Source organism: Salvelinus namaycush, chromosome 19 (genome assembly GCF_016432855.1).
Source record: "Salvelinus namaycush isolate Seneca chromosome 19, SaNama_1.0, whole genome shotgun sequence".
Classification (NCBI taxonomy): domain Eukaryota; kingdom Metazoa; phylum Chordata; class Actinopteri; order Salmoniformes; family Salmonidae; genus Salvelinus; species Salvelinus namaycush.
The window spans coordinates 30,776,594-30,803,710 of NC_052325.1; the positions used below are offsets into that span (position 1 = coordinate 30,776,594).

General features: G+C 46.1%; 1 protein-coding gene across 1 annotated transcript; it reads right to left on the reverse strand.

Annotated features, from left to right (window-relative positions):
• Positions 1-376: 376 nt before the first annotated feature.
• LOC120064313 (beta-galactoside alpha-2,6-sialyltransferase 2-like) lies at positions 377-21,863 on the reverse strand. The gene is made up of 5 exons (XM_039014799.1): positions 20,801-21,863; positions 7,637-7,734; positions 7,109-7,210; positions 5,039-5,213; positions 377-624 (listed from the first exon to the last, which is right to left on the reverse strand). Exons 1-5 carry the CDS (start codon positions 21,861-21,863, stop codon positions 377-379), a joined length of 1,686 nt encoding a protein of 561 aa, XP_038870727.1.
• Positions 21,864-27,117: the final 5,254 nt, after the last annotated feature.

A 27,117-nucleotide genomic window follows, 5' to 3' on the forward strand; every position in this document is an offset into this window, starting at 1 on the left:
GAATCTAATAACACTAATCTATTGCTACACTATACAGCTCTCTTCTCTTCCGGCTCAGCAATGGCAGAGATCGGGAGATAGTCACTTCAGGCCGTCTTGGGTCCATTATCCTCTAAGGAAGGCTGGGTTTCACCCCATCTGGGTTCTGTTCAAAGGTCCTGACATAAATGTAGTTATACTAGACCTTCACCCTCCGGTTTGATCCCATCCCACACAGAGGGGCTATGGCTTGGGTTCTCGACTGTTCTACGTGGTTCCCTCCGGGTTCCCCCAGAGGTCAGAGGGTTATTATTGCACTGTTTTCACTTTGTCCTGTGGGGTTGTGGTGGTTCCACATGTGGCTTCTTTTAAGGGTCAGATTTCATAAGTTGATAGTTCAGAGGTCACAGTTGACGGTGCTGAAGCCAGGGAGGGTGACGCGGCCCTTCCTCTTCAGGTCTCGCTCGGGGCCTGTGTTGATGCGCTGCACCAGGCTCTTCTCGTAAAGCAGTGGGTGGTACGCCCCCAGGGTGCAGGCTGCATCGTAGTAGCGCTCGTGGTAGTGGCACAGGTCTGTCTGTCGCAGCGAGGGGATGTACTCGTACACGTGGACCTCTTCACACAGCGCCATCATCAGAAGGATGCCTGTCATTACAACGACAAAGAAGAGAAAAAGGGGTTAGATAGTCTAGCGTAGTGGTTCTCAACTAGTTTTTCCTCGGGACCCAAATTGAAGCAGGTTGTCTCAGTTGTGACCCAATATTCGCATCGCAATTTTTGGGGGCTGAAATGCTGAAAACTATTTTGAATGCTCTATTGACAGTAAATGTAGCAATTATATTAAATAAGGGAACAACATTCCCATCTTTTCCCATTTTCAATCATTCCATATTGCTCATATTCTTGAAGAATGTTGGCAAGCTCGCTTGTTTGAGACCACAAAATCTACTAAATAGCGCTGATAATAGCTCTATATTGAAAATACTGTGATTAAAGGACAATTCCACAACAAACAAAAAAACATCTTTAGGTATTTGTTTCATTTATGCATTGTTGATATAGTCCCAAAATGTTTTGCATGTCAGTAATCAAGTTAAACAGAACTACACATGATGCAAAATACTGTGGCAATTTTTTCCTTATCATTCCTACACACTTTATACCTGTTAGTTGTTTAAATTCAGGCACGTTTTTCATCCCGTTTTTTAAAAACATTAAAATAAGATCTACACCGAGTGTACAAAACATTATGAACACCTGCTAATTCCATGACAGACTGACCAGGTGAAAGCTATGATTCCTTATTGATGTCACTTGTTAAATCCACTTCAATCAGTGTAGATGAGGGGGAGGAGACAGGTTAAAATTATTTTTTAAACCTTGAGACAATTGAGACATGGATTGTGTATGTGTGGCATTCAGAGGGTGTTTGGGAAAGACAAAATATTTAAGTGCCTTTGAACGGGGTATGGTAGTAGGTGCCAGTCACACCGGTTTGAGTGTGTCAAGAACGGCAACGCTGCTGGATTTTCACACAACAGTTTCTCATGTGTATCAAGAATGGTCCACCACCCAAAGGACATCCAGACAACTTGACACAACGGTGGGAAGCATTGGAGTCAGCATGGGCCAGCATCGCTTCCAACACCTTGTAAAGTCCATGCCTGACGATTTGAGGCTGTTCTGAGAGAAAAAGGGGTGCAACTAAATATTAGGATGGTGTTCTTAATGTTTTGTACACTCCGTGTAATGTATGTATGTATATATATATATATATATATATACACACACACACATTCAAAACCTCCCGTGACCAAAATTGAGAACCACTGGTCTAGTATAGACAGTTGAGAACCACTGGTCTAGTATAGACAGTTGAGAACCACTGGTCTAGTATAGACAGTTGAGAACCACTGGTCTAGTACGAGTTATACATTCCATAAAACACACACACAATCCTTACATTGAATTATGTGATTATGAAGTTGCCTCGTATCCAAGCTCTGTTGCACTATTGTTTCTCTTAACTACAGTTAAACAGAACATACATTCAGTTAGGATACCAACCAATTATGAACCACCCAGTACACAATGTTTACATAAATACACATCCAAACACACCTACAACATACAGAGACTAACCATGTGTCTCTCACACATAAACACCCTAAATTCACCCCCAAATCCATTCTTATTCATAAACACACACACACACACACACACCCTGCAAAAACATCTGTTTATACCCTCTCTGTGCTGTGCCAGCCAGGACTAAACAGGCAGAGCAAGTAGCAGCTTCTTTTCCCATTCTACCGCCACTCCAAAATAATGTACACAGTTATTTGGAAATGTTTCAACCACAAAAGGGTCTTCATCAAAGTTTAGAGTAAACATTGCTAAAGGAACTACAGGATCATCTAAACAGTGTACGGGTACTCTGCCTGCCTGATGTACACTATGTTATCTCTCAGTGGGTCAGTCAACCATGAGAAATAGGAATACAGGAAGAGAGCCGAGTTGACGTAATGTGCATGGCTCTGGGGGCAGCTGTGTTAGTGTGATGTACTACTGTATGTAGCATGCTTAATGGCCTGTGAGGTCACACTAAACATGGCAAGAACATGCTACTCTGCTGATGAACTGAAGTCCTTAAAGGGCCATTCCCTCTCTTCCACCTCACTTCCTGTTTACCTTTGTGACAGAGAGAAATGTGACAGGTCAAACTCAGGAAACGGATACATTTGTCCAACCTCTCAAAGGAGACTGAACACGAGTGTGCAAGTGTGTGTGTGTTGTGGTTATAGACAATCAAGCGAGGCAGCCACCAAAATAATAAGTGCAGTTGAAGTGTTAAAACATTATTGACCAAGAATGGAATTGACGTCATATTAGCACTCCTGAATGACCCTGTTCATACAACCCAGAGATAGCAGGCTAGAGCCTATAGAATCGTCAGCTACCATGGAACAATACCGGCAGATAAATAAATGTATGAATGCTAGTTTGCGCATGCGACCTATTAGCAAAAAGAGAACATGAATAATGATGTTTTCGCTTGTCTTTGCTGTAGCAACACCTTCCACATGCAGGTTTTATGCTACCACCAAGCAGTAAATACAAACAGCCTTTTCCTCCACCTCTTCCTTTTGTATTCCTCACCCCATTCTTCAATTTCTGCCCTGCCATGTTTCTCCCCTATAACTTCTCCCTCCCCTCAGTTCTACAGGTGTTTCCTGATCCTGATCCGGTGTGAACGGCCCTCCGCGGAGAACGGCCAATCCTCCATGCCCTCCAAGACCACCGCCATCCAGCTTAGCCGTCGCGTCTACAGCAACACGGTGGCGTGCACCTTCCGGATCTCCCCGGGTATCCAGAACCATGGCTGCAGCACCCCGGTCACCGAGCATACCAACCCGCCCGAGGTCACTCTCTCATGAGCAGGCACGCCGGGAAGGCCTGGTGGATGTTGATGGATGGCTCAGCTAGCTAGCTACTGTACTGTGCCGAACAATAGGCTCCAAGGCCCATGCGCTCGTCTGTTCCAGCCCAACCCCTTCCATTTGTTTACTGACGGCTGTGTTTATATGTAGGGAGTGAAATTGTGCATGCTGTGTATGTATACATGAGGGGAGGGGGGGGGGGGGGGGGGGGCTGTAGAGTGAGCATGTGTGCTGCATTCAAAGGGGAGAGAGGGTGTGTGTGGTTATGAACTATGTGTACCATTTGATCTCACTCGGCCTGTTCTCTCTGGCTGTCTGCTTGTCTCTGTGTAGGTGTAAAAACCATTGCTCGATACACTTGCTTCTTCTCTAAACACACCGACTACCCAAGTGAAAAGGAGTATCTGTGTCACATTTCACCCCCTCCCCCCAACACACACACACCTACCCCACCTCTCTAACACACACACACACAGCCAGTGGTTACGCTACTCCCAGCCTCTGTGTTGTCCTGACTGTGAAGACAGATTAGAAGGTATGTGTCTGCATCTCAAATCGCACCCTATTCCCCAACGTAGTGCACTACATAGGGCACGGGAAAGAAGTAAGGGTAATAGGGTGCGATTTGAGATGCATCCACTGACTGGTGCAATAAGCTATGGGATGTCCAGTAAAGAGCTGATAAAGACTATAAAAGTTCGAGAACAAATACTGAGCAGTACAGCTCTGAAGGATACTGGTACACTGGTGACTGTGGGTGATCTCGGACTGAAGCTCTGATCTTGGACTTTTCTATTGTGGAACTACATGGATCTCACAGATTGAGAATGTGACTTTTGCCAGACCTGCCAGCATTTTGTTTGGGGAGAAGTGGCTTTGAACTCATGTGTGATGTTTGGGGTACCTACCAACCCCCTCCCAAACTTCTTCCCCCCTGACCTCTCCCCCTTCATCAGAACCTGTACAAAGAAAGCGCTGAATTCAGTCTAACATGTCTCTGTGTGTTTGTGTGATTTTTAATTTCACTGGTCTACTGAGCAATTGAAATGTACTTTATTATAATATTATAATTACGCAAACAATTTGTAATATCACACTGCAATACACCAACACACTTTATTATTAGGGACAAAGATAGTCCTTCAATAAAATATCTGTGAGACATTGTTCTCCCCAAATTGGACATATGGGGGTCTGACTCAACGACTACCGTATACCTAAACACCCCAAATCCTACTGCAACACAGCCTTGTACTACTTGATGCATGTCCCAGGAAGAGGTCTAGAGAAGGGGAGGATGCCAACGGCAACTGGAACCCGGCGTTGAAGTCAAGGTGACCTGAAGAAGAGGTGGGTTATAGGCTAGGTTTTAATAGCCCAGTGAGTGTTGCTATAGGTCCTGTAGTGCTGTTATATTATAATAATAATACAATAACATGACGCCGAGCCCAAGCACTGCATTACACAACATGGAGGGGTCGACTGGCTGCATATCAGACTCTCTGATGTTAACATTATAACCACAGAGCCTACTTTATAGAACACCTGAGTAAGTGCGTGTGTGTTTGCTTGTACGTGTCTATACACATGTATGCATATGTGGGTACACACAGTCTCACCTATGAACCCTGAGGAGGGTGGGTTGGGCTGGATGGTCTCCTGGGTGTTGCCCTGGATGATGTCCCAGAGCTGCCACACATATTTGGGGTGGAGGACGTAGAAGGGCTGGGTGGGGTGGAACCGCCGGTGCTCCACATATGGACTGAACAGGTTATAGTCTGGACTGGCATACCACTGTCAGAGAGCGAGAGTAGGGGGCGAGCGAGAGAAAGGGGGTTTAAGAGAGAGAGGGGGACAAATAAAGAGGGAAAGCGATTGAGAGAGGGGGAGGGGGAGGGGTAATAGTTATAGTCTACTCTAGACTGGCATACCACAGAGAAACAGACATAGACAAAGAGTTAAACAAAGAGACAGATTGAAGGAAGTTGATTCCTGTAGTTATTCCTAGAATATGTTAAGACATTTTGCAACCTATTCCTGGACCAACTACATATTGCATCATATTCTCCTATCACAGTGGTAATCACGGCTTCTTCCTTTTCCCCTGGACTTGTTACTGAGCATGCACCTCTACTAAAAGAGAGAGGGCGAGCGCGCACGAGAGAGAGGGCGAGTGCGCGAGAGAGAGAGGGCGAGTGCGCGAGAGAGAGCGCGAGAGAGAGCGCGAGAGAGCGCGCGAGAGAGCGCGCCTGCGAGAGAGAGAGAGAGGGCGCAAGCACCCGAGCGAGAGAGAGACCGCGAGCACGAGAGAGAGAGGGCGCGAGCACGAGAAAGAGAGAGGGCGCGAGCACGTGCGGAAGAGAGGGTGGTGATAAAGTGGAACCCAGATGAGATTAAGAACACAAAATATAAATAAAGGAAGTGGAGAGAACAGGTAGGAAGACAAGAGGAAAGAAGAGGAGAGAACAGGGAGGAAGGCCAGAGGAAAGAAGAGGAGAGAACAGGTAGGAAGACAAGAGGAAAGAAGAGGAGAGAACAGGGAGGAAGGCCAGAGGGAAGAAGAGGAGAGAACAGGGAGGAAGGCCAGAGGGAAGAAGAGGAGAGAACAGGGAGGAAGGCCAGAGGGAAGAAGAGGAGAGAACAGGGAGGAAGGCCAGAGGGAAGAAGAGGAGAGAACAGGGAGGAAGGCCAGAGGGAAGAAGAGGAGAGAACAGGGAGGAAGACAAGAGGAAAGAAGAGGAGAGAACAGGGAGGAAGACCAGAGGAAAGAAGAGGAGAGAACAGGGAGGAAGGCCAGAGGGAAGAAGAGGAGAGAACAGGGAGGAAGGCCAGAGGGAAGAAGAGGAGAGAACAGGGAGGAAGGCCAGAGGGAAGAAGAGGAGAGAACAGGGAGGAAGGCCAGAGGAAAGAAGAGGAGAGAACAGGGAGGAAGGCCAGAGGGAAGAAGAAGGGAGAACAGGGAGGAAGGCCAGAGGGAAGAAGAGGAGAGAACAGGGAGGAAGGCCAGAGGGAAGAAGAGGAGAGAACAGGGAGGAAGGCCAGAGGGAAGAAGAGGAGAAAAATATGGAAGCGAAGATAAAGGAAGAGATGAATAAGAAACAGGAGAAAAAGAGGATAAGAAATAAATAAGAATGGGATAAGAAGTGGAGGTGATAAAGGAGAGTGTCAGAGGACTGGAGAGAGAAGGAGGAGTGCAGGGTATATAAAGCTGATATGTAATAAATCTGCATTGATGCCGTCAGTGTGTTGGTGTATATGATGTAGCACCCTGTCCCTGAGGGCCGTGAGTTAAACAGACAAGCGAGGCTAACTTTTCCACATGGGGCCTTCCACTACGCAGGTCCTCATTAGCATTGCTAGCGTAACCATGGTAACCATAGCCCATCTTCCACCAATTCAACATGAGCCATGGGCTCTGGTGAGCAACTCTCTTTAAATATCACCATTTAGGTGCCATTACTGGGCCTCTCAAAAAGAGTGGGCAAGGTTTGAGTAGAGTGCAGTGTTTCCTCTATATGTATTTAGCAGCGGCACATGGTAAAACCTTTTCAGTGTAAACTTAAACGACTAAAACCAGATATAAATTATGTAAAAAAAAACATAATGGAGTAATATATATTTAACTAACAACCACCAAAATAAAAACTAGACAGTCAAGGAGAATCTAAAATTCACACACTCCCACACACCTTGTGCAGGTTGACAGCGTACGGAGCAGGGTCCCAGGCCACCAGAGTCACCTTCTTATACAGGGAGCTGGTGTTGAAGCGGTTCTTGGGATTGGCCAGGATCTGTAAAGGGGAGGGGTCAAAGGTTACACATGAACGCATGTTGTTCTCTGTGCTGAGTGGGAGAAGATGGCTTCTTCACTGGGAGAAGATGACTGAACTGGAACTGTGGTGAAGACCCACTTATGCAAAATGGGTAAGGGTGATCACTCACTGCCTACCTAATACTGGAGGACAGCTGGTTCACACACACACACACACGTGTGCCTGTGTGCCTGCTTTGAATGAATCACATTCTTATTTATATGCAAATCAGGCTCATGTGTTTGGATGCATGTTGTTTGTTTGAATGAGTAATGGTCTATTCAAAATGCTGAACCACTTACTCAGCCGTGGCACTTGATTGCAGGCACATATTGATGCGGAGTCGTGAAGCCTGTTGTAGTGACTCTTAGCTTGTGACGTGCATGTTAGTCTTATGACACACACCTGTGAGTTGATGATGCGGATGGTGGTCTTGTTCCCCACATCTCTCACGTAGCCCTCTGTAGGCGCAGCGTTGAACCGCAGAACTGCATCATGGGAATCTGGGGGGCGGGACAGACAAAGAAAACACGTCAGAAATAAAGTCAGTCAAAGTGTCATTCGATGAAAAAATGTAAATGTCACTCTACATCAATCAGCTGTTACTTAACTAAGACAATCAAGTTGGCAGCCAAATATCAAAAGGCCACCTCAGAAATAGAAAATCAATCAAGTGCTCATAAACGACAAGTCCCTAGATGACATCCAATAGTCTGTCTTTTGGGCAGTGTTCACTTGGTCCAGGCGCCCAGTCTGCCTACCTGCCTCTTCTTAACCTCTAGTGATACCCTGAGAGTCTGGTAGTGAAATTCTTCACTTTTAACTCTCCTTGACCTTTTCCACTTCACCCTGACTGCACTCGTTCAGCCATAGTCCAAACACTTGACCTGGATAACCGATCACCGTGAATGGCCATTTGACATGGACAATCTGGTAAATAAGAAACCTAGTACAGGATTCAGCTCTGTGCTTTGATGCAATAGTACATGAATGTATCACTACTCATAGAGAGAGAAAGAGTATTCTCTAGTGGTCAACGTGTGTAACTGAAGGGAGTTTCACAGGCACCTGCTCTACTCGTATTTGTTCTATGATCATCATCAAACATCACCAGGAAACAAAGCCTTCAAACTGAGCCCAGTTGGTAGCATAGATGCTACCATAGCATAGATGCTACCATAGCATAGATGCTACCATAGCATAGATGCTACCATAGCATAGATGCTACCATAGCATAGATGCTACCAACGGGCTAGTACATAACAGACACAGGCAGTGTGTCCTTCTGCTGGCCTTCACACACGAAGTGTACACATACACTGAGTGTACAAAACATTAGGAACACCTTAATATTGAGTTGCACCTATTTTGCACTCAGAACAGCCTCAAATCGTCAAGGCATGGAGTCTACAAGGTGTCGAAAGCGTCCAACAGGGATGTCCAACAGGGATGTTGACTCCAATGCCTACCACCGTTGTTTCAAGTTGGCTGGGTGTCCTTTGGCTGGTGGACCATTCTTGATACACATGAGAAACCGTTGAGTGTGAAAAAGCCAGCAGTGTTGCAGTTCTTGACACACTCAAACCGGTGTGACTGGCACCTACTACCATACCCCGTTCAAAGGCATTTAAATCTTTGTCTTGCCCATTCACCCTCTGAATGGCCCACATACACAATCCATGTCTCAACTGTCTCAAGGCTTAAAAATAATTTTAACCTGTCTCCTCCCCTTTATATACAATGATTGAAGTGGATTTAACAAGTCACATCAAAAAGGGATCAATGCTTTCACCTGGTCAGTTTGTCATGGAAAGAGCATGTTCCTAATGTTTTGTACACTCAGTGTACATGGTCTCACACACAATCTTATGATTAATGGTCTCAATCATGGACACTCTTACTGACAATTGTGGCTGCTTTGCGTGATGTATTGTTGTCTTTACCTTCTTGCCCTTTGTGCTGTCTGTGCCCAATAATGTTTGTACCATGTTTTGTGCTGCTACCAGTTGTGTTGCTACAATGTTGCTGTCATGTGTTGCTACCATGCAATGTAAAAATTGCATGGTAAAAAAGAATGTGTTCTTAACTGACTTGCCTAGTTAAATAAAGGTTAAATTTAAAAAACTATTTTAAAATGGTTAAGCTCAGACACTTAAAATCAGTCCCTCTCCACTGGTCGATCAGTCATTTAGACTTCAGCAGGGCTACATGACACACGGATGTATGATCCTCTATGGTTGATCTGACACTTCCACAGCAAAGCTACCCGACACTTCATCAATGACACCAGTCAACCATCAGTTTGTGTATTGGCATTCAATAGATCAACACACCAAGTTCTCACTGACATTGAATTGGTAGGTTTTCGTCCTCTTGCCACTAGCTAGTATGGCTGATGTACAGGACCATTTATTCCTCAGAGCACCAATATTGTTTAAGTACTATTACTGGATCCACAGGCAGCCCCCCCACCCCCATCTCATTTCCCAGGTCAAAATTAACAGTCAAGTACAAGCAATATGGGCATTTCCATGAAAAGCCCCATGAGCACCAGGTCATGTCTATGTAAAAGGCCCCATGAGCACTAATGTGAAGATCATAAGGACACATTACATTTGGTGTCAAATGAAAGCTAACAATATGGAAGAAAGTTAAACGTACAGTGGCTTGCGAAAGTATTCACCCCCTTGGCATTTTTCTTATTTTGTTGCCTTACAACCTGGAATTAAAATATATTTTGGGGGGATTTGTATCATTTGATTTACACAACATGCCTACCACTTTGAAGATGCAATATATTTTTGATTGTGAAACTAACAAGAAATAAGACAAAAAAACAGACAACTTGAGCGTGCATAACTATTCACCCCCCCAAAGTCAATACTTTGTAGAGTCACCTTTTGCAGAAATTACAGCTGCAAGTCTCTTAGGGTATGTCTCTATAAGCTTGGCACATCTAACCACCGGGATTTTTGCTCATTCTTCAAGGCAAAACTGCTCCAGCTCCTTCAAGTTGGATGGGTTCCACTGGTATACAGCAATCTTTAAGTCATACCACAGATTCTCAATTGGATTGAGGTCTGGGCTTTGACTAGGCCATTCCAAGACATATAATGTTTTCCCTTAAACCACTCAAGTGTTGCTTTAGCAGCATGCTTAGGGTCATTGTCCTGCTGGAAGGTGACCCTCCATCCCAGTCTCAAATCTCTGGAAGACTGAAACAGGTTTCCATCAAGAATTTCCCTGCATTTAGCGCCATCCATCATTCCTTCAATTCAGACCAGTTTCCCAGTCCCTGCCAGTGAAAAACATCCCCACAGCATGATGCTGCCACCACCATGCTTCACTGTGGGGATGGTGTTCTCGGGGTGATGAGAGGTGTTGGATTTGCCAGACATAGGGTTTTCCTTGATGGCCAAAAAGCTCAATTTTAGTGTAATCTGACCAGAGTACCTTCTTCCATATGTTTGAGGAGTCTCCCACATGCCTTTTGGCGAAGACAAAACATGTTTGCTTATTTTTTTCTGGTCACTCTTCCGTAAAGCCAAGCTCTGTGGAATGTAAGGCTTAAAAAGTGGTCCTATGGACATATACTCCAATCTCCACTGTGGAGCTTTGCAGCTCCTTCAGGGTTATCTTTAGTCTCGTTGTTGCCTCTCTGATTAATGCCCTCCTGGTCTGTGAGTTTTGGTGGGCAGCCCTCTCTTGGCAGTTTAATTGTGGTGCCATATTCTTACAATTTTTTAATAATGGATTTAAAATGGTGCTCCGTGGGATGTTAAACGTTTCTGATATTTTTTTATAACCCAACCCTGATCTGTACTTCTCCACAACTTTGTCCCTGACCTGTTCGGAGAGCTCCTTGGTCTTCATAGTGCCGCTTGTTTGGTGGTGCCCCTTGCTTAGTGGTGTTGCAGACTCTGGGGCTTTTCAGAACAGGTGTATATATACTGAGATCATGTGACAGATCATGTGACACTTAAAGTCCACCTGTGTGCAATCTATTTAACTAATTATGTGACTTCTGAAGGTAATTGGTTGCACCAGATCTTATTTAGGGGCTTCATAGCAAAAGGGGGTGAATACATATGCACGCACCACTTTTCCGTTTTATATTCTTTTGAAACAAGTACATTTTTCATTTCACTTCACCAATTTGGACTATTTTGTGTATGTCCATTACATGAAATCCAAATAAAAATCTATTTAGATTACAGGTTATAATGCAACAAAATAGGAAAAATGCCAAGGGGGGTGAATACTTTTGCAAGGCACTGTATTCTACAAGAACCAATATCACTGACTAAAAACACAACCTTATAGGGAACAATCCTAGGATAGCTTTTCAGAATAAACTTAATCCAGTCTAAACTAATGTATAGAATGTATTATACAAAAGACAAAATTCACAAATGCTACAGCAGAGTCATGTCTTAAAAACAAATACTGACTCAATAATCCATGCTTTCTCGGAATGCTATGAAGTTCAAAAGTTATGCGCGGAGCTAGAAAGTTGGCTATCAGAACTATTACAATATAAATATACTTTTAATCTGTCTTTCTGCATATTTCAAGACTTGGCATATGGGGGTGTAGTGAGATACCCAATGGGCTGGACAATTCTCTTCTCATCCCTCATCAAGAAAAAAATGTATACTAAACTTGGAAATCAATTTTCACAATGGAAAAATCCAGTGATTTATTATTGAAATAGCACAGGTGACTGAGAAAAACAAATTGGTTCAATTTAAGGCCAAGTGGCAAACAATAATGCAGGCTGGGATGGGGGTATGAGCATGCGGGTCTGGTCAGATGAGATGTAGTCATTGTTTGTGTGTGTCTAAGTTGTTATTTGTATGTATAAGTTTGTATCTAGAGTAAAAATATATATATTTTTTTTTAATAAAAATGAAATATAAAAAAAGAAAAAGAAAGCTGAGCCTATTTTTTTGAGAACTTAAGGCATATTTATATATTTTCAACCATTTTCCATTCTAAAAATTAGGAATAACCAAATGCTTTGATTTCAGGTCAAACAGATGGAAAAAGGGTTTTAGAAAATGTTTAGCTGAAAAAGTCTTAAAAATACCAACTAATTTCAACATTTATATTTAGGTTTTGCCAAATCAGTGACAGAATTACCACAAAATTTAACAATGTTTGCAAATGAATTGGCAACAACGGGAAATCATAGTAGTCACAAACCATAGTTGGGTCACCTGCTACTGTCCTCCCTTCCACTGACATACTGTTATGTTCAGCTCATTACTGTTTTCTTTCTCTTTCTGTCGCCTGGTGGTCCAACAAGAGTGTGAAAATGGCCTGGACAACCTCTTCTCTCTCACTCCAGTTAATGATACAGCTCCCAGCTCTTACTTGAACCTACCCATGAGCCCTCTCTTTCCATTTACTGTAACCAACCTCCTCACCCACTTGGCACTGACCGACACTGGAAGTCCATGGATGTTGAAAAGTAGTTGACATTTCGGCAATCCAAATATTAGGGCCCTATAAAATCCATGATGTGGTGAATGTGGACGGAATCCAGACATTAAAACGGAATACAACAATATTCAGAAATGTATTGAACATAGTAGGAAATCCACTAAATCTATTGAACTTATTAGAAAATGTATTAATTTTGCTCAATATATTATAAGACATAAACAAAATGCGTCAGTGATTCGTATTTTCCTTTAACTTTCTAAGGAGACACGGGAATACCCGGTCTGTGTGTGTGTGTGTGTGTCTACCACTTTGTGTAGTGGTTAGCAATTATGCTAATAACCAGCTTCTGGTAGATGGAAACGCTTTTTCAAAAACCTTCTCAATTAAATGTTAACTACAAAGTAGCCTATGCCTACCTGGCAGAAAGATATCATGATTATGTGCATCAATCCAGTGGTGATTTGTTTAGAAAACTCTGCATCACACACACTTAAATAAGAATTTTGCTGGTGCCTACTTGAATTAAAGGGCATCTACACCCAAAACGGAGAAAACAGAATTTGGTGGAAAACTAAACGGAATAAGGCAAAAAATACAACTGATTTTATAGGGCCTTAAAATATGAAGCAATAAAAAAATAAAACAATTGTTACATGCTTCGTCCTTTTCCAGATAAAATCATAGACGTCTGTTTCACAAGTTTGTACAGTACAATACAGTAGAGCACTGTACAGTAAAGAAAATTAGAGTAGAGGTCAGTACAATACAGTACAGTAGAGTCGAGTTTAGTACAGTAGATTACTGTATTATACTGTGCTGTACTCTACTGTGCTTTACTGTGATGTCCAAACTTGTGAAACATACGTCTATGATTGTACGATTGGTACAGATTTGGTCTGGTCCGGACCAACCAAATTTGGGCTTGTTTGGGGTGAGCTCATTAGAATAATAGCCAGTGTGTAGAATAATACCCAAACATGCAAAGGAGGATATTATTGTGTACTTATTCAGGATGTACCACCATGAAGAGAATTAGGGACCCGTGATGTCATTCTGTTACCAGCATTCTGTTACTGGGTGTTAATTAGAGGTCGACCGATTAATCGGGCAAATTCAAGTTTTCATAACAATCGGAAATCGGTATTTTTGAGCTCCGATTTGCCGATTCATTTTTTTTATTTTTTACACATTTATTTAACCTTTATTTAACTAGGCAAGTCAGTTAAGAACACATTCTTATTTTCAATGACGGCCTAGGAACGTTCTGCCTCGAACGACAGATTTTTAACCTTGTCAGGATCCAATTTTGCAACCTTACAGTTAACTAGTCCAATGCTCTCCCACCTGATTACATTGCACTCCACAAAGAGCCTGCCTGTTAGTGAATGCAGTAAGCTAAAGTAAGTTGCTAGCTAGCATTAAACTTATCTTATAAAAAACAATCAATCAATGACTGTCATTGCTCCAATGTGTGCTTAACCATAAACATCAATGCCTTTCTTAAAATCAATACACAAGTATATATTTTTAAACCTGCATATTTAGCTAAAAGAAATCCAAGTTAGCAGGCAATATTAACCAGGTGAAATTGTGTCATTTCTCTTGCGTTCATTGCACGCAGAGTCAGGGTATATGCAACAGTTTGGGCCGCCTGGCTCTTTGTGAACTAATTTGCCATGACAACATTGAAGGTTGTGCAATGTAACAGGAATATTTAGATTCATGGATGCCACCCGTTAGATAAAATACGGAACAGAATAAACGTTTTGTTTTCGAGGTGATAGTTTCCGGATTAGTCAAAGGTATATGGTTTAGAGAGAAATAGTCGACGCGTTATAATTCCAGTAATAACTTGCGGCTGAACTTGAAAGGGGTTCCTTCGTTATTTTACCGTTCATGTCTTCCATAGAGAATGTCTTGATCTACTTCAAATAAGGTCTGTGTTTCGTGCAGGCTTAAACCGCCTCGACGTTTTGATACCCGTGTAAATCTCACTAGGATAAGGTAACGTTTGTCAACATATTTTCATAAATCCACTCTACAAAAAAAAAAATATTTGCTTATATTTAGCCAATATTGATCAGAGTTACCTTGTCCTATGGATATCTACACAGTTATAAAATTGGCATGGTGGTGTAAGCCTACACAAAACACAGACCTTATTTTAAGTGAATCTAAAAATATCCTATGGAATAAATGAAGGAACCGCTTTTCAGATTATGCTAGAAGGTGTCATGGGAATTATGACTCGCACTTTGGTTGTCAATTCTTACCATGCCCATTATTAAAATAGGATTTCCTGCATATAGAAATTCAAGTTTTTGTTTTCAACATTCATCACAGGTAACTTAAACTCTATTTTTATTCAAACAGTTGAGAGTATTTGTCTCCTAAGCAGACTCTTCAGTATCATTGTCACTTCAGAGCTGTGTGTGTGTGTGTGTGTGTGTGTGTGTGTGTGTGTGTGTAACGGCAGCCTTCCCTCTCTTCACGAGAAGAGAGAATGTAGCAGGGATCGGACCAACACGCAGCGTAGCCAGTGCTCAACATGTTTAATAAAAACGAAACTGTGAACACTTACAACACTTACAAAATAACAAATGTGGCAAACCGAAACAGCCCTATCTGGTGCAGAGAAAACACAGAGACAGGAAACAACCACCCACAAATCCCCAACACAAAACAAGCCACCTATATATGATTCTCAATCAGGGACAACGATTGACAGCTGCCTCTGATTGAGAACCATATTAGGCCGAACACAGAAACAGACAAACTAGACACACAACATAGAATGCCCACCCAGCTCACGTCCTGACCAACACTAAAACAAGCAAAACACATAAGCACTATGGTCAGGACGTGACAGTACCCCCCTCCTGAGGTGCGGACTCCGAATGCACCCCTAAAACTCCAGGGGAGGGTCTGGGTGGGCATCTGTCCGTGGTGGCGGCTCCAGCGCAGGACGAGGCCACCACTCCACCATTGTCTTTGTCCCCCTCCTTAGCGTCCTTTGAGTGGCAACCCTCGCCCCCGACGTTGGCCTAGGAATCCTCACCAAGGTCCCCACTAAATTAAGGAGACAGCTCAGGACAGAGAGGTAGCTCAGGATAGAGAGGTAGCTCAGGACAGAGAGGTAGCTCAGGACAGAGGGGCAGCTCCGGACTGAGGGGCAGCTCCGGGCTGAGGGGCAGCTCCGGGCTGAGGGGCAGCTCCGGGCTGAGGGGCAGCTCCGGGCTGAGAGGCAGCTCATGACTGGAGGGCAGCTCATGACTGGAGGGCAGCTCATGACTGGAGGGCAGCTCATGACTGGAGGGCAGCTCCTGACTGGAGGGCGGCTCCTGACTGACTGGCGGCTCTGGCGGCTCCTGACTGACGGACGGCTCTGGCGGCTCCTGACTGACGGGCGGCTCTGGCGGCTCCTGACTGACGGGCGGCTCTGGCGGCTCCTGACTGACGGGCGGCTCTGGCGGCTCGGGACTGACGGGCGGCTCTGGCGGCTCGGGACAGACGGGCGGCTCTGGCGGCTCGGGACAGACGGGCGGCTCTGGCGGCTCGGGACAGACGGGCGGCTCTGGCGGCTCGGGACAGACGGGCGGCTCTGGCGGCTCGGGACAGACGGGCGGCTCTGGCGGCTCGGGACAGACGGGCGGCTCTGGCGGCTCGGGACAGACGGGCGGCTCTGGCGGCTCGGGACAGACGGGCGGCTCTGGCGGCTCGGGACAGACGGGCGGCTCTGGCGGCTCGGGACAGACGGGCGGCTCTGGCGGCTCGGGACAGACGGGCGGCTCTGGCGGCTCGGGACAGACGGGCGGCTCTGGCGGCTCGGGACAGACGGGCGGCTCTGGCGGCTCGGGACAGACGGGCGGCTCTGGCGGCTCGGGACAGACGGGCGGCTCTGGCGGCTCGGGACAGACGGGCGGCTCTGGCGGCTCGGGACAGACGGGCGGCTCTGGCGGCTCGGGACAGACGGGCGGCTCGGGACAGACGGGCGGCTCGGGACAGACGGGCGGCTCGGGACAGACGGGCGGCTCGGGACAGACGGGCGGCTCGGGACAGACGGGCGGCTCGGGACAGACGGGCGGCTCGGGACAGACGGGCGGCTCGGGACAGACGGGCGGCTCGGGACAGACGGGCGGCTCGGGACAGGCGGGCGGCTCGGGACAGGCGGGCGGCTCGGGACAGGCGGGCGGCTCGGGACAGACGGGCGGCTCGGGACAGACGGGCGGCTCGGGACAGGCGGGCGGCTCGGGACAGGCGGGCGGCTCTGGCGGCTCGGGACAGGCGGGCGGCTCTGGCGGCTCGGGACAGGCGGGCGGCTCTGACGGCTCGGGACAGGCGGGCGGCTCTGACGGCTCGGGACAGGCGGGCGGCTCTGACGGCTCGGGACAGGCGGGCGGCTCTGACGGCTCGGGACAGGCGGGCGGCTCTGACGGCTCGGGACAGGCGGGCGGCTCTGACGGCTCGGGACAGGCGGGCGGCTCTGACGGCTCGGGACAGGCGGGCGGCTCTGACGGCTCGGGACAGGCGGGCGGCTCTGACGGCTCGGGACAGGCGGGCGGCTCTGACGGCTCGGGACAGGCGGGCGGCTCTGACGGCTCGGGACAGGCGGGCGGCTCTGACGGCTCGGGACAGGCGGGCGGCTCTGACGGCTCGGGACAGACGGGCGGCTCTGACGGCTCGGGACAGACGGGCGGCTCTGACGGCGCTGGGCAGGCAGGCGGCTCAGACGGCGCTGGGCAGGCAGGCAGCTCAGACGGCGCTGGGCAGGCAGGCAGCTCAGACGGCGCTGGGCAGGCAGGCAGCTCAGACGGCGCTGGGCAGGCAGGCAGCTCAGACGGCGCTGGGCAGGCAGGCAGCTCAGACGGCGCTGGGCAGACGGCCGACTCTGACCTGCTGAGGCGCACAGTAGGCCTGGTGCGTGGTGCCGGAACTGGTGGTACCGGACTGGAGACACGCACCTCAAGGCTAGTGCGGGGAGCAGGAACAGGGCACACTGGACTCTCGAGGCGCACTATAGGCCTGGTGCGTGGTGCCGGAACTGGAGGTACTGGGCTGGAGACACGCACCATAGGGAGAGTGCGTGGAGGAGGAACAGAGTTCTGGAGATGCACTGGAAGCCTGGTGCGTGGTGTAGGCACTGGTGGTACTGGGCTGGGGCGGGAAGGTGGCGCCGGATATACCGGACCGTGCAGGCGTACTGGCTCCCTTGAGCACCGAGCCTGCCCAACCTTACCTGGTTGAATGCTCCCCGTAGCCCGACCAGTGCGGGGAGGTGGAATAACCCGCACTGGGCTGTGTTGGCGAACCGGGGACACCATGCGTAAGGCTGGTGCCATGTATGCCGGCCCGAGGAGACGCACTGGAGACCAGACGCGTTGAGCCGGCTTCATGGCACCTGGCTCAATGCCCAATCTAGCCCGGCCGATACGTGGAGCTGGGATGTACCGCACCGGGCTATACACACGTACAGGAGACACCGTGCGCTCTTCCGCATAACACGGTGTCTGCCCGTACTCCCGCTCTCCACGGTAAGCATGGGAAGTTGGCGCAGGTCTCCTACCTGCCTTTGCCACACTACCCTTTAGCCCCCCCCAAGAAATGTTTGGGATTTCTTCTCGGGCTTCCTGGCCAGCCGTGTTCCCTCATAACACCGGTTCCCCTTCTCAGCTGCTTTCGCTCTCCTAGCTGCCTCCACCTGTTCCCATGGAAGGCGATCCTTACCAGCCAGGATCTCCTCCCATGTGTAGCAACCCTTTCCGTCCAATACGTCCTCCCAAGTCCATTTCTCCTGGTCCCGCTGCTGCTGCTGCTGCCGCTGCTGCCGCCGCTGCTACGCTGCTTGGTCCGAGATTGGTGGGTGGTTCTGTAACGGCAGCCTTCCCTCTCTTCACGAGAAGAGAGAATGTAGCAGGGATCGGACCAACACGCAGCGTAGCCAGTGCTCAACATGTTTAATAAAAACGAAACTGTGAACACTTACAACACTTACAAAATAACAAATGTGGCAAACCGAAACAGTCCTATCTGGTGCAGAGAAAACACAGAGACAGGAAACAACCACCCACAAATCCCCAACACAAAACAAGCCACCTATATATGATTCTCAATCAGGGACAACGATTGACAGCTGCCTCTGATTGAGAACCATATTAGGCCGAACACAGAAACAGACAAACTAAACATAGAATGCCCACCCAGCTCACGTCCTGACCAACACTAAAACAAGCAAAACACATAAGCACTATGGTCAGGGCGTGACAGTGTGTGTGTGTATTTATGCATTATATTAAGTTAAAATAAAAGTGTTCATTGTTCATTCAGTATTGTTGCAATTGTCATTATTACATATATGTGTATGATATATATAGATATCATACACACATTTTTGTAATAATGACAATAATGACAATATATATATATTTAAAAAATCTAATAAATCGGCCGATTAATCGGTATCAGCTTTTTTTGTCCTCCAATAATCGGTATCGGCGTTGAAAAATCATAATCGGTCGACCTCTAGTGTTAATCCACTTCACTTACTGTAGTTCAATGACCAAAATAAACTTTTTCTTCCAGCAGACATCTTTGAATCTTAATTTCGGAGTAGATATTTAAACAGAGTTTTGAAAAACTTGATCACATAAAAAACTATGGGAGATTTTACTGTCATCCTGTAACCCAACTTTACATCTGCTCTGTTCAAGTAAATGTGTTTCTGTTCAAATGTCAGTAGAAATTGTTAAAAGTAGTCCTGGTGCATAGAGTTGAATCATTTGTTTAACTTTGCAATTCATGTTTTTTGTTTGGCATACATTTTAAAAAGAAAATCGAAATCTCAGCGTCATGCTGTTACCGTGGAAATGCCAATGTGGTAATAGCGCCATCTTGTGCTCTGGTTAGGAAAAGGTGTCATTTTCACCATCTGGATACACCTATCAGATACCATCTTGGATACACCTATCAGATCTACACAAAGGCCTAAGCTAAGGGATAGCCAAGGGGTGGAGGTCTATTTGGAATTCAGAAGGAGAGTGTATGGATGGGGGGGTGGATGTGGAGAGATATGGCGGGAGAGAGCAGTGAGGCGATGAGAGGACTATACCGTAGAAGGCCGTTGAGGATGTTATTCAGCCAATTCACCACACGGTGGCAGCGAAACATTAGTCTGGTACAGATGTCCAACTACAGATTCACAAACCTCTCATCTTATTGACTATAATGTCAAACATACATTCACATGCTCGTACACACACACACACACACTTTGACATGAAGGAAAGGATAGGAAGACAGGAAGGTATTTCCAGAAACACCTCAGCATTGGACAGATGAGGAGTATCTAAGTGAGATCAATATGGTTTGATTTCCTGCTAATCTATACAATTAAACAAGTGAGCCATCTGTCCCCGAGTACACACTCTCCCCATGCCCACAGAGCCGCCAACGCAGAGAACAGAACACACACACAAAGACAAGCTGCAATGCAGTCAACCAAAGTATTCTAGAGGTACAGTATATAGAATATCTCCAAATTAACTGCTCAAGACCCTTCGGGAAATATGACTTATGCCAAAGCCCTTTCAGCCAATCATAGAAATTGTTACTTCTGGGTGATAGATGTCTACTACTTGGTGTGTGAGACAGTTTAGAGCCCAAGACCAAATGTCACGTCACTGTGCTACGGTAAGCTAACACTATGCTGTGGGGCGAATTGGGAAGTCGATAGCTTTACACGACAAATTTACTTTCCAATCAATGCTGTGGATGTCACTTCGTAAAGAGACATTCTCCCCTCACATAAACAGACTGGGTTGTCACGGAGAAATCTGCTCAGGATCAATGCAGTATTTCACACTCTGATAGACACAGTCACATATAGGCAAGACCAGGGTCCTATTTATCAGGGCATTAGGCAAAACGGAAGACAAAGTGTTTGTTTTTTCAATTTACTGTACCAATAAAAGCGTCAAGTTTCAGCCATCGTATCCCAGTTCTCCTTCAATCCCTTCATCCCATTTAACCTGCATACCTCCCTCCCCCTGCCCTCCATCTCCTTTTCTTCCTTCCCTCTCCCCCTCTACCATCCCCTGTCCACTCCCCTCTCTACCCTTCACTCACCGATCTCCTTCCCCAGGCCTGAGTGCAGAATAGCCCCAGCAGAGGTCACCACAGCACAGCTCCTGAAGCCCCTCTGGCCCCCCTGTCTGTAGAGTTGCTCCAGGGCCAGGCTCGGCACCAGATGGGCCCAGCCCAGCGAGGAGAAGGGCTGCTCGGACCCGTCCAGTGTTCTCAGCCTGGCCTGGTCCTTCAGCTCACACAGCAGTTCCCTGGAGCTCTGGGCGGCCCGTCTGCCTCCTTTATAGGTCACGTGGTGTTTGTTGGCGCTCAGGTAGTCACGCATAGCGCGCTGCAGCCGCGGGGACAGCATTCCAGAGGAGACACTTCCCCGCCAAAGTCGCTGCACCACCGAGGCCGACTTGGAGAAGTAGTACTCCTCTAAATCATCCTCTTTTCCCCACCCATCTCTCTTCCCCCTACGCCCCCACACTGTGGTCCTCCTCCTGTGGCTGTTATTCGTCTGAACCCCCTCCTCCTCCTCTTCGTCCTCACGTGAGGATCTGCGCTTGGTTCGGTTGGGCCCCCAGTCAGCATCGGAGGGGGTCCAGGCGGTTCTCTCACGGCTGCGGGTCACCGCCTGGTCGGAGTGGGAACCCACATTCTCCGTGCCAAAGGAGGACCATGCAGCCAGGGTCTGGGGGTCCAGGTAGTCCTGCTGCTGTCGGCTGCCCCCCTCCCCCTCATGGCTGGTCCCGTAGGGACCGCTGTCTGAGCTCTGGCTCAGCTCCAGGCCAGGCTCTGGGGTGGTGAAAGTGGGGCTAGGCTCTGCTTCGGAGTCTGGGTAATGGTTAGAGTTAGGGTCTGGGTAGATGGTGCTAAAGGTGGTGTAGGCGGGTTCGGGTCGGGAGCCCATGATGGAGTGGTGCTGCTGGTGGGAGGCGGCTTGGATGGAAGACAAGCGCCGTGTGTCAGGATGCTGGGAGAGCGAGGAGCCGGCGGAGGTCAGGGCCTCGTTCTCCACGCGGGCATCTAGGAAGTAGGATAGCAGAACCAGGAAGAGGAGGGCCCATGCCAACATGCCCACCAACACCAGCCTCCGCCACTGACGCATACTGGACTTCATCTCCTCACACACACCTATACGAACACCAGGCCGGCTCCAATCAGCAGTCAGGTCTCAGCAGAGAGGACAGCCAGAGGGCCTGCAGGGGTGAGAGGTCAGAGGTGACAGTCTTAACCTAAAGTGGACCTGAGGGTTTTGATTTTGGTTAAAAGGATAAATCCTGTGTCTTTTCAAAAGGTTTTTGTATTGGTGTGTGTGTTTATCTTATTGTCTTTTCCAAGACTTACCTCACCTGGTGCCCCTATTTATTTTAGTCCATGTGTCTTCTAGAATAGAACGGGATCCTGGGAAATAAAAAGGTAAAAATTTGTTAGAACAACACACACACAGCAAGATTAAATGAACTTGCCTGACACCTCAATGACACGGTTCTAGAAACCCCTTCTAATTATGTATTTTGTGCCTGTATTGTTGGAACAAATCTCTAGAGATGGGTGGGAGGCTCCGAGCTGAGGAGGAGCGGTCTCAGGAGAGTCCCTGTGGTTGTCCTGACCTCCAGACGTCCCACACTGGGAAGCCAAGAGAAACCACTGGGCTAAACGGAGTCAGGAAAGGGGGTCAGGCTGGGTTATGGCCCAAGGGAAGACAGAGAGAGGAAAAGGTACATGCACACCCTGGAATATGAAATCCAAGGGAAAGGACATATACACAGAGAGGGAGAGAAGAAACACATCCATATCAAAAACGACACTCAAAGAGCGGAAAACTATGCAAATGTCATCTTATATGTGATAAGATTCCATTTGCATACGTTTTGATTCTGAGTGTAGTTTTTGATATTGAAGTGGGAATGTGGGTCTTCCCTCCCACTCTCTCTCTGAGCGTTTACAACCCTGCCCACAAGAGCTGTGACTGCTGTGAGTCTCTGTGGTGCAGCTCAGACCTTTCAGGTTAGAGGTCAACCTGTGTAAATGTGCCATCTGACCTCCGGGGCAGTAACAACAGTGAGAAGCAGCCTTCATTAAGACTCACCAGCCAGACAAAAACAAAAAGGTTCCTCATGGCAAAGTCATACTGTGTGCTCCACTGGGGCCCGATGTGTGGGAGTGATAAACATGCACAAATCCCTGTGTGTCTGTGTGTCTGTGTGTCTGTGTGTGTGTGTGTGTGTGTGTGTGTGTGTGTGTGTGTGTGTGTGTGTGTGTGTGTGTGTGTGGTGTGTGTGTGTGTGTGTCGAAGGGGGAGCATTTCACATGGCAGCAATCAGGATCTGTGCATCAGTAACTTCAGTCAAAAAACACAAATGTGTACCACAGATTGAAGGACAGGAGGGCAAGGGAAATAGAGAGAGACAAAGTGAATGATATAATTGTAAACCGTAAAGATGGAAAAGAGAGAAATAAAAATGTATGAAGCAGATGACAGAGAGACAGATAGGAAGTGTGAAGGGGAGAGAGGGAAACCGTGATGCATAGAAATGTAGAGAGTGAGTAAGAGACGGAGACAGGAGGCAGGGAGAGAATGGGTGGTCTTTGTCATCTTGTGGTGGAGAAGAGTAGGATTGATGGGGAAGAAAGTGGGGGAAGAGCAGGAGGAAAAGGACAAAGAGGAGACTGAGTTAAGCGTTAGCAGGCCTTTACCCCTAGGAGGTTCATTACGTGGTCGTGATTTTACATGGCAGAGAAAACCACACAGAGAGAGTGCGAGATGTGCTAGTTCTATTGAACAATGTGCCCTCTAGATACAGAGAGCTTTTGAACAATGGAAGAGGGGATGAAAAAGGAGGAATGTCAATGTGGCTTTGATTGGATTGTTGCCGGGAACGTTATATTTATGACAATTTGCAAAGGAAGACAGAATTGATCTACCTGTTGGAGACCGATGGCTTAAACATTCACACTCAATACAATGTATACTGAACAAAAATATAAAACGCAAAATGCAACAATTTCAAAGATTTTACTGAGTTACAGTTCATATAAGGAAATTAGCTAATTGAAATCAATTATTTAGGCTTTAATCTATGGATTTCACATGACTGGACAGGGGTGCAGCCATGGTGCTCCTTGGAGGGCATATGCCCACCCACTTGGCAGCCAGGACCACCCACTGGGGAGCCAGGCCCATCCAATCAGAATTAGTTTTTCCCCCACAAAGGGCTTTATTACAGATAGAAATACTCGTCAGTTTCATCAGCTGTCTGGGTGGCTTGTCTCAGACGATCCCGCAGGTGATGAAGCTGCATGTGGAGGTCCTGAGCTGGTCTGCATATGTGAGGCCGGTTGGACGTACTGCCAAATTCTCTAAAATGATGTTGGAGGCGGCTTATGGTCGAGAATTTAACAATAAATTCCCTGGCAACAGCTCTGTTGGACATTCCTGCAGTCAGCATGCCAATTGCACGCTCCCTCAAGACTTGAGACATCTGTGGCATTGTGTTGTGTGACAAAACTGCACATTTTAAACTGGCCTTTTATTGTCCCTAGCACAAGATGCACCTGTGTAATGATCATACTGTTTAATCAGCTTCTTGATATGCCACACCTGTCAGGTGGATGGATTATCTTGGCAAATGAGAAAAGATCGCTAACGGGGATATAAACAAATATGCCAACAAAATTTGAGCGAAATAAGATTTTTGTGCACGGGACCAACGCTTTACATGTTGTGTTTATCTTTTTGTTCAGTATATATGCATGATATACTGTATTAGCCTATGAATTATTTATGTATATAAACATCAATACAAGTCTCATAAAAAGGTTGTAATTTGTTTGAAGTGGGTCCCAAATATTGTATGCAGAAAACATTTCAAAAGGTTTAACTCAGGGCACAAAACTGCAACCAAAACACTCACATTTTTGCGACCCTTAGACTTGGCAGTGCGACACTTATTTTTCAATAAAGTCATCAGGCTTTCCCAAAAAACCTTTAAACCAATTAAACTGTTGCCTGCAAAGTAGGCCTCCCTGGCAGAATATCATGATGATTTGCATCAATCGCGAGGGTATTTGTCTCGCAAAACTCTGCCATCATTGTAAACGCATTTTAAATGCATTTTAACTTGACTATCTTATTTACATTGATTGTTTGGAGGGGGAAAAAATGTTTGCGGATTCTCAAAAAGGGTGTTATTGTTAGCTAACTTGTTAACCGTATGTCATTATAGGCTATACGCTACTTGCACAGCCTGCAAATGAAAGATAACATTTAAGGTGAGGCACCACAGGCTGAAATTAAATTTTTGCATCAATTTATCAATTTAGATTTTGGGGTATTTTGTCCTTTAATATTAGTACAAATAAGTGGCAAAAACTGAATTTTGACCACATTCAAATGGACATAAATCCATCATTTCAAAGCTCACTACATGTAAATCATACATAATTTAAAAGCCCAATTCATAGAGAATATTACAAACTGGACTATATGTAGTAACTTACTTTGAAGAGATAGTGATTGGGTCTAAATATGAATTTGATGATCGGTAGGTTTAATTCATTGTAGGCTACTCCTCTTTAACTGAAAGTTAAAGTTTCCTGAAAGTCACTCTTCTCACATGCCAACACATTTTTCTTAGCTTCAGAAGCATTTGCATTCACCAAATTTGTTTGTGGTTATTCTTACATATATTCTCCAGACTTATATACCAGGGAATTGTTTATGTTGTGAAAATGTTATTCTAGATAAAAAAAATTCTAGGAACATATGCACTAAACAGATGCAGTTTATGTACATGTCTTTAGTATTTTACAGATAGAAAGATAGTCCAGTTTGTCCACAATCTGCTCTACACAAGTTTGATCCTGGAGTGTCTTAACAAAATGAAACCAAAATGGTTAAAGGCTAACTTCATCCAGTGTCCAGAAAAATGGAATTGCGGTACATGAAATATGTGCATATTTAATGATATATTGCCTAATTTGTATATTTTAAAACAACATTTCAAAAAAGTTGTTATACAAAAAAATGATTATATTGGTGTCTAAAAGTTCATTGTGATTAAGGGAAAAAAATACCCTATTAGGGTGTGGTGCCTTGCCTTAAATGATGCGTGCATCATCCGCTTTCCCAGGCCAGTATTCTTTTCATTTAGGCCAGTAGCTTTCAGTTGGCACTGGCCCGGTGTGCCACTGGCAAATTTACCTAAATGTCAAGCCCTGCAAGGGCATTCACATTTAAAAGATGTCTAGTCATTACTAGCCTGGTTCTATATGGAATGCAGGTACATTATGGTACATCGGTCAGGTCATTAAATTGGTGCGACCAAATCATGTGCTGGTGCCATAAACTGAAAAAGTTGGTAGCCCCAGTGCCACCAGTGGAAAAAGTTAGTTTAGAGCCCTGTAACATGGATTACAATATTTTCTCTGAGTGGCAATCCTCCCTCATCAGTGAGTTTATCTATCCTATGCTGAGTGGGTAGTGGGAGATGTGCGGTGATTTATAAATTAGTGAAAAAATAATAATTAGGTCTCAGGAGGTTTGGATTTCTCATTAAAAACACAAACTTCAACCAGACAGGAAGGAGAGGAAGAAAGAAAAAGTGTACAAGAGTATAATGTATGAGTGAGTTCAGTAGTAGAGGGGCAAAGAGAGACCAAAATACTTTCCTGTAGAGTATAATTCCTTCTACTATGTACAGGGATGGGCAACTTTGATGGGGGACACAAAAAAATCTGAAATTATCATGAGGGGATGCAGATGCTTGCGGGTCTGTGTTTTACTGCTCATTTCCTACAATTCTACACATTTTGCCGTAGGGTGGAGAGAAATGTTTGCCGTTTTTAATATGATATTTGAGTGAGCCTGACGAACAAAATCAAGTGTGGCCTCCCGGGCGGTAACTCGACCATGATAAGTTTAGATTGCTAAGTTAGTTTTGCAACCAGCTATCAAAAAAATGCTAGCTGACATGGGCTAACACGAAAAACTGCTGCTGCCGAGGGCCTTCAAAAAGGGGGGCCAAGGGCCACCAGTTGCCCATCCCTGATGTACACCAATGGGACAACCCTAAAATGTGTGTACTGCATGTGTGTACTGTACACACAGGTAAAGCACAGGCTAAGCATTTTGTTCCTCATAAATAATTAAGTGTTCCAGAGTGGAGGTGTACATGGTGTTCTGTCCAAAACATCAAGTCCTTCTCTTCTCGAAGCATGTTGTTGGATGCTCAATTCCAAATCCACTCCTTGCCCATTCCTTTTGATCAAAGAGGATCCGGTCTGTTTAAACAATAAGGTCATTTCTTCACCTTGTCTTCTAATATGCCGGGTGAAATGTCACCATATCACTTACAATTAATATGCTGTTT

What these genes read in the sequence shown, in the direction of transcription:
- LOC120064313 (XM_039014799.1), bottom strand. Translation starts at nt 21,863, where the DNA reads ATGAAGTCCAGTATGCGTCAGTGGCGGAGGCTGGTGTTGGTGGGCATG. An exon ending in TCCGCATCATCAACTCACAG is followed by an intron (nt 7,211 to 7,636) that starts GTGTGTGTCATA and finishes TCCCCTTTACAG; the next exon opens with ATCCTGGCCAATCCCAAGAA. An exon ending in ACGCTGTCAACCTGCACAAG is followed by an intron (nt 5,214 to 7,108) that starts GTGTGTGGGAGT and finishes GCTCTCTGACAG; the next exon opens with TGGTATGCCAGTCCAGACTA.